This window comes from Pocillopora damicornis, chromosome 14, assembly GCF_964200805.1.
Source record: "Pocillopora damicornis chromosome 14, jaPocDami1.2, whole genome shotgun sequence".
Taxonomy (NCBI): domain Eukaryota; kingdom Metazoa; phylum Cnidaria; class Anthozoa; order Scleractinia; family Pocilloporidae; genus Pocillopora; species Pocillopora damicornis.
The window spans coordinates 6,757,413-6,765,000 of record NC_142683.1 but is presented as its reverse complement, the minus strand read 5'-3'; the positions used below and the strand labels follow the sequence as shown (position 1 = coordinate 6,765,000).

Genomic DNA, 7,588 nt, shown 5'->3' with positions numbered 1-7,588 from the left:
TTGTGCCCAAGAATCTTCGCACGGGCCTCGTGCACGCTTTTAACAACATCTTTTTTTCTTTCGATAAATTTTTTTATCACCCGGAATATCACCTGAGGAAATTCTGCTGTACGTGTGATACACACGCGTGATGGTCGAACTACTGCTCGTACTCGAGATATGACAATCAACCACAAAATTCCCTTAAACCAGATAACATTAAACATAATCAAAAAAATCATGTGTCAATTCACGAGTTTGCTCACAGAGCACTTTGATTCTTCAAGGCGACTTAGCGATAATCGTAAAAGTGTAAAACCGCTCGAGCAAACCGTTCAGCCGGTTCTTGAGTGCAATTTGGTGTTAATAAGCACGAGCAAATGGGTTTACTAAAAGCGGTAATGGAGAATAGAAAAGAGGAAATAGGAACTATGAAATAGAGAATATGAAATAGAGAATATGAAATAGAGAATATGAAATAGAGAATATGAAATAGATAATATGAAATAGATAATATGAAATAGAGAATATGAAATAGAGAATATGAAATAGGGAATAAGAAATAGGGAATGGGGAATGGCAGAACTTATTTAATTTCAAGATGGAAGATAAAAGTTATATTTTCATTTGAGTGTTTTTGATACATAACACTTTTGCTTAAAAGAGATTTAAAGGTACTTCTGAAAATTAGAGAAAAACATCCTACGCTTCGAGTGATGAAGAATTCATAACTTGACAATCATTTAAAAAATAGAGAAGCCTTGACTGTGCTCTGTTCTGTTATAAAGCACGCAGGAAGCGGCTAGAGCACAAACACACAAACTTTATTTCCAAAGCGAACAACATTGTCGTCAGCATACTCTTATAAAGCACGGTGCAATACGCAATCAGAATCCTTATCAGAATGGTTCAAATAATCTGATTGGCTGTACAAGACTAAAGCTGTCAAAAGTGTCAAACCATCAAAGTTCACAACCTGTGATAGTTTACAAACTAAAATAGTTCGGCACGTCGAATTTAACATTTCTGCCTGAAGTTTTTAAGTCTCTAATACAGAATCTTGAAGTAAAATGTTCAGTGAACTTCAGCCGAATTATGGCTCATAAATACACGCGAGTTCTTTCACAAGGTAGAAAACAAACTGTTCAAGGCGATCGTTTTTTGAATGATCGACAGCCGAATTCACCGGAACATGAAGATCGCTTGGGATGACAGCGCCGCAAAACTCGGCTGCAGTGACTGATGTAACCTTCCACTCAACGCATCGGAAAGGATATCAAAACAAGCTCTTTTTTTTTACTCGAAGGGCAGCCCATGTAGTTTCTGAGGCTTGCTTTACTGTGATGACCGGAGATCGCCATGATAAGCGAGCCGCGATGGACTTCAGCATGATCATATTTGCTCAGACACCGTCATGATTAGTATGAATTTTCACGGTTATGCCAGTTTGGATATATTTTTCATCATTTCTGTTTTGTTCTGTTTTGTTTTTGAACTCTGAACTTTATATACTATACGAGCGTTGGCTGTGTTTGATTTTTATTACCTTGCGTAAGCTTGCAATCTAACTGAGTGTGAAAATATTTAAAACTCGGAATGTCTATTTTGTTTTTCCTTTGAGGATTTTCGAATCTGCTCACGTTTTAATAACGTAAATTACGGCGCCTGGTATGTTTACAAACCTTTCTTTGGTTCTTCTGTTGCTACTTGCCGCTCGCTTCAGTTCCGAAATTTCACTTTCAATTATCGGAAAAAAGCTAAAAAGAAGTCCCGGAAAAGGTGGAACATGGTACAATTGGCAGATGGCGTGACTCTATGCTCTATACTCTCATAGAGCACGCTCTTTCAACCAATGACAGCGCTCGATATATCCGAACTTTATTGTAATATAATTATATTTAGAAGCAGCACCTGTCGACATTTAACGCAACCTACTCGACATTAGGAGACATACCTCTGATGAGGTAAATTGAGATCATGTGTTTAATATAATACGTTCAACTGGTGGAGGCCGAAGGAAATCAAAACAAAAAAACCTTTTTGGATTGACTTATCCTTCTAAGGTGTAAATTGAGGTATTAATTTGACTGAAAATCCATATTCAACTTAATCTTAGCATTGTTAACTGTGTTGATCGGTACTTAATCTGTGTGCAGCAATTGTCACCTACATTCACCTCAGAATGAATCCAAAGTTCTGGTTGCCAACCATGTTTCTGATGTCCCGGATTGGTGTACTCAACGCTAACAACCAGTGTCGTGTAACGGAAAGCTCCATCGGCGGAATGTACCTGAAAGGTCACGTGTTTAAAATGTATCGCGATCAGTTGCCTGAAGAGTGTTATTTCCGGTGTGAAGAAGAAGTCACATGTCAGAGTTACAATGTCGTCATTGGTCAAAATATCTGTGAACTGAATAATCGTACAAAGGAAGAAAGACCGGAAGATTTTATGCCGGATCAGAGGAGATTTTACATGAAGCGTTCTAGAAACAGAGGTACAATTTACGTTCCCTCGATCAGCAATTTGCATCTGCGTTCCTGGGCAAACTTGTTTTTTGAATTTTTCATTCACGATTAAAGAATACTCAAATATCAGAGAAACAAAATTTCTATATTTAGATATATTCCTATGGCGAGCCTTTTGATGATTCAATTTCGGGGATTGTTTCAATATTGGTAAAGTATTTCAAAATACAGAGAAAAGTCAAAATTAAAGAAACGACGTTTTGGAATCATCGTCTCATCAACGTCATCGTGGGAAGATAATATTTGACTGAATTATGAAGTCAAGCAACTCTTTTCCTTTGTAACCTTGAAAATTGTTTAACGATGATACCAAAATTTTTGTTTGTTTCGCTGCGTTATTGTTGCTGTCTTCCATCTCATTTCTTAGTCTAGATCTGATAGAATTAGCAAGTTTTCATTTCTTTCTACTTTTACGCAGGCAGGAAAGGTAGGAAGTTTTTTTTTTGCTCTCCCGTCGCATCAGGAGGTATCGAACTGCATGATGGTGTAGATTCTTGCATAAAATTTGTTTTTTCTGACGTAGTTCCCCTCGGATCCATCAAAGGACTTCCGGCGAAAACCTGTGGTGAGATTGAAGCGAGTGAAGGGAACCAGATGGCTGACGGGAAATACTGGATTTACTCTGAAGAGAATAGCGAGGTCATCGAAGCTTATTGTAAAGGTAAATTGTTTAACTAAATTACTTATTCATTATCCTCCTTGACGTGTTCTCCTAACCCGACTTGTTTTTTTAAACCTACCAAAATAACATCTCCTCGCAGTGTGAAAATGGGAATTATAGTAAAAGAGGGGTTTGTTTTCAGTCATTCCAATAGAACTATAAACTCCGAGGAGAAGATAAGTCAATGACATGAATTGTTCTTTCTCTTATACAAATTAAATTGTTTTCATGGCATATGGGAATAGATTGAAGGAACTGTTCAGATCATGACGCCGAGAAGGACAATGTTTTAACTTTTTTATCACTGGAATTTATCCTGCAAATGGCTGTTAGTTACCATTCGAAATGCGTTGGCTGACTAGCTATTTTTTTTATTAATACAGTTGAATCAACTTTCAAAACTATCTACCTATCCTATTGCTATATCTTAGAGAGCTGGCAAAAGATAAATGGTAAAAAAGCCATCTGCTTTGGAGCCAAAGATAATCAGTATGGTTCCTTCAACATGACAAAGAGTGGACGAATGAAGACAATGAAGCTTATTTACAGGTCAGGGTCGGTGCGCTGCAACGATAAAACTATTTCATCCTACTGGGGCTGCACCAACGCAGTATTTGGAGAAAATTTGATGACAATCATCACAGATGCTAATAAGAAGGCCATTCTGCCCCCTGCCGAAGACTTGAAAGGTCATTCTGGTCTCAAAGAACACTTTTACAGTCTTCCTGGATATCACCATAATTCAACTGAGCTGGTTTTTCGCAACCTCGTCAATCCTTTGTCTGTCTCGAGCAACCGAGAGATGCAGATATGGTACGGACAGGATTGGATTGACAGCGGAGAGGAAGACAACAGCGGTAAAACTTGTGTTGATGTGTACGCATGGTATGAGTGAGTTTGCCAACTGGAGATCTTGCCTTCGATAGCTCTAAAATGTAGAAGAAAAACATTAGATTACAAAAGTACGCCATTAATGTACAAGATCCCGGGTAACACTTTTAGGAGGAGAAACCTGTTTCAAAGTGTAAGGATTGCTATGTCTTCTTTCTATATCCGACAGAAAAGAGAAAGACCGTAGGGATCAGAATGGTTTTTATTAAAATGTCACTTAAGATCACGGAGGAAGGCCTGATAATTTTCAGTCAATTAGTTTTGCTTAGTTTTGCTCAGCTTAGTACACTCCCTCGGTATTCATAGTCGAGTGCAATTTTAACTGTGTGAGAAGGTTTAATTTCAATAAATTCATACACATAAGTGGTTATTTATAATGGGTTTCGACCCCAAGCTCGATTTCAAAAGAGGAAAAAATGGAAGCGAAATAAAACTAAACAATTCCGGAAGGCAAAAGAAAAGAACGAACAAAAAACAAAAACATACACCCTTCCGAAAAATACTCTCCTCAGTTCCGTGAATCAAGTCTATTTTTCCTCATAACATCCAAGACCTGTGATCCTTCCAAAAACTCCCATAAATAATTCTTGGAGAATCGACGCCAGGAAAAAACTTAACTGAGGGCGCTTGACTAAATCAGTTCTACCCAGATGTTTTATTTTAATTAGTGAAATGATGTACATTTTCAAAAGCTATCAATGAGGAAAATTTATCTGTGAATACATTTTTATAAAAGCATAGGGCTGAGTAGAGTTTAAGACAGTTTGCAACTATACGAGTGAACAACAAAATCTGACAATCGCGAAGCTGGAGTAAGAGATGTTAATCACAAACAGAATTGTTCGAAACAGTTTCTTGTTACCAATTCATGAAGACTATCACATGCTCATCAGTTACATTCATGCAAAACTGACAATTTAACAATGTACCGTATTTGCATGAACTTGAAGCTTACGAATGAGGCAAAATATGCTAAATATGATGTGTAAACTGCCCTTTTTACACATTTGTGATGACGTGCAAACTGACCTATCGCTGTTTGTGCTCGAGTCAGCATGCTAATGATCAAATCACCTCCTTAAATTTTGTTATAGTTTACACACAGAATGCGAGGACACAAATCCGTCAGCAGTTAGCTTAACTCGACCAAATATGAAACAAAGGATGAACATCATGGAAAAATCAACGGTTACTTGAAAGGGTAATTTAGCATTATTAAACTGAGTTGATAACTGACTGTAAATATATGCATATAAACCCACTTACAACCCACAATTCCTCCAATCGCTCTGACGAGGGGCTAACGCTCGAAACGTCAGCTTTTCATCTCTTTACGTATACGGTGGCCAATTGAGTTGATAACGTAAGGATTAAGAGTGCCGAGTCGGGATGCCCACGGATCTCCACGATACCAACGAGCGCTTTTCATTCAACTAATTTATTCTTTTAGAATAAGAGAGTTGGTAAATTTTGAGCTCGGTAAAGGTATAGAGAAATATGTTTTTCGTCTTGTCACGAGTGTGGGATAAAGAAAACATTCTGAGTCCCCATGAGGAATCGAACCTCAGAACTTCGGATTCCGCGTTCCGATGCTCTACCACTGAGCCACAGAGACTTTGCAGTGAGCGAGGTCTATTGCGAAGTTAATATACTACTAGGATCAGCAATGTCGATAGTGTCATGTTTTAGAATAAGAAAAGCTGCTCCTAGCAGTATGCACGACGCATTTTATATGAACTTCGCAATAGACCTCGCTCACCGTAGAGTCTCTGTGGCTCAGTGGGGACTCAGAATTTTTTCTTTGTCCCACGCTCGTGACAAGAAGGAAAACATATTTCTCTAATTTATTCTTGTTCTCCACCATATTCCCACCAATAGCGTAGCTCCATTTCTGCATATTAACCCACACAAAAATGCAACCCACAATTCCTCCAATCTGTCTGACAAAGGGCTAACGCTCGAAACGTCAGCTTTTAAACTCTTTACAGTGGCCAATTTAGGTTATCAACTCAGTTGTTCATACTTAATTACCGTCATACTCTACCTACTTGAAAGATCTGGCTACAGTTGTTCGAGGGTTGGATAAGAGATCCCGCAGTGTATAAATCTCTACCCGGTGCATGGTGCAGTACGTTTTGCTATCACTTTTCCGCTGGAAAGCACTTTATCAGTTGCATATTGTTATCTGCCCTTTTAAACCTATACCCCATTCACACCAGCAAAACATGTTTTGTTAAACTGGTTTTCATTGAATGAAAATTATAAACAGAGAACTGAAAAACTTGATTTTCCATTGGATTCAAGTACTTGCTAACTTGCATTTCCAATGTGCTACATTCAAGTCAAAAATATTCGGTTAAATAGTTTCTATGAAGAAAAAAAAAATTAAACCGTGTTTAACAAAACAACTTTTAAACATTTTTAAGCTTTGGTGTGAATGGGGCACTAGACCCTAAACGTTGACAATTCTGATTTTTTTTCTTCAAATTCCCTCAGACTCTCTCTAATGGTTGGGGTTCAACGAAATATGCTTATAAACTAGAGCACTGGCTGAGCCCCCAATAAGAAGGACGAAAGCAAAGCCTCTCTGACTTTAATTTGAAGAAAAAAGAGCCGAAGAATGACCATTACTGTCTGCTCGTTCACGAAAATAGATTCACATGATGATTTGGCGAGGTGTTATCGTTGCCCGTGACAAAATCTTGCCCGCTCTAAGAACCAAGTAGATTGCAGGATTTATTGCCATACGCGTGCTCAATTGGAAAAACATATTGCTGGTGTATTTAGCCTCTCTGTATGTATTTTATGTTCCTTTTTGGTCAAAAAGCTAAATTCAATGATAATTGTTCACCTCGGCGCTGACTCAATGCTCGGTAAACACGTAAACTGTAATTTACCAGGCTTGTTTTGACACACAAAGTTATGCTTCACCAGCTTCATTGGATAATATTGCTCTCCTCTTTAGATTGGTAACAATACGCAAATGGATATAATGCAAACTTCACTTCTTCTTTGCGTTGTGACTCAAATCAGATCGCCAGGTGCTAGTTAAGGAATAGTTGCTCCAGGAATACCATTCTATCAGTTCCTCAAGGGTTTAAGTTGAAGGAAAACAAATTAGACTTCTAACCATCAGCGTGACAGACAATACTAATTTTCATGGTCAATCATCAGCTACTCGCAGTCGTCTACTGCCGACGTTTTGAGGTATGCCTTTTAGATATCTTTTTAAACCAGGAGGAAGGGGTGACTCCGTTATTCTCTTGGATGCGCCGCCGTCGAGACACTGCTAGTATGACGTCACATAGAAACATTAAGAGCGCTTCGCAAAGTTTTCTCCGTCTAACGTGACAAAGTAGCTAACAAAGACAAGGCCATCGCAGGCTCCAAGTGGGTTATTAACTAATTTGCCGTGAGTGTGAAAGCTTTGTTGTTTACATTGTTAAGAGTTGAACTGTGTATTGTCTTGTGGAAGTTTTTGTTTGTAATTTCACTAAATAGTATCAGCCTAGGATCTCATACGAGTTATTT

The 7,588-nt window shown here is 38.2% G+C and overlaps 1 protein-coding gene, 1 non-coding gene and 1 pseudogene across 3 annotated transcripts in view; 1 reads left to right on the top strand and 2 right to left on the bottom strand.

The window, feature by feature from the left end:
- The window catches only part of LOC149034213 (uncharacterized), an 11,791-nt gene extending 7,359 nt beyond the window's left edge, over positions 1–4,432 (top strand). The window contains exons 2-4 of one of the 2 annotated variants that reach the window (XM_089193200.1): positions 2,136–2,474; positions 3,029–3,166; positions 3,598–4,432. In XM_089193200.1, the coding sequence (XP_089049326.1) occupies positions 2,162–2,474; positions 3,029–3,166; positions 3,598–4,061 (915 nt within the window). In that variant the 5' untranslated portion in view covers positions 2,136–2,161 and the 3' untranslated portion in view covers positions 4,062–4,432. Of the gene's footprint in view, positions 1–1,788; positions 2,475–3,028; positions 3,167–3,597 lie in introns of those variants that run through there. The other variant, XM_089193201.1, reaches the window with a different exon arrangement.
- LOC149034203 (sterol 26-hydroxylase, mitochondrial-like) overlaps positions 1–7,588 on the bottom strand; it is a 121,004-nt pseudogene that overhangs the window by 7,188 nt on the left and 106,228 nt on the right.
- On the bottom strand, positions 5,600–5,672 carry Trnap-cgg (transfer RNA proline (anticodon CGG)). Its single transcript has one exon. It is a non-coding gene; the product is annotated as a tRNA-Pro (tRNA).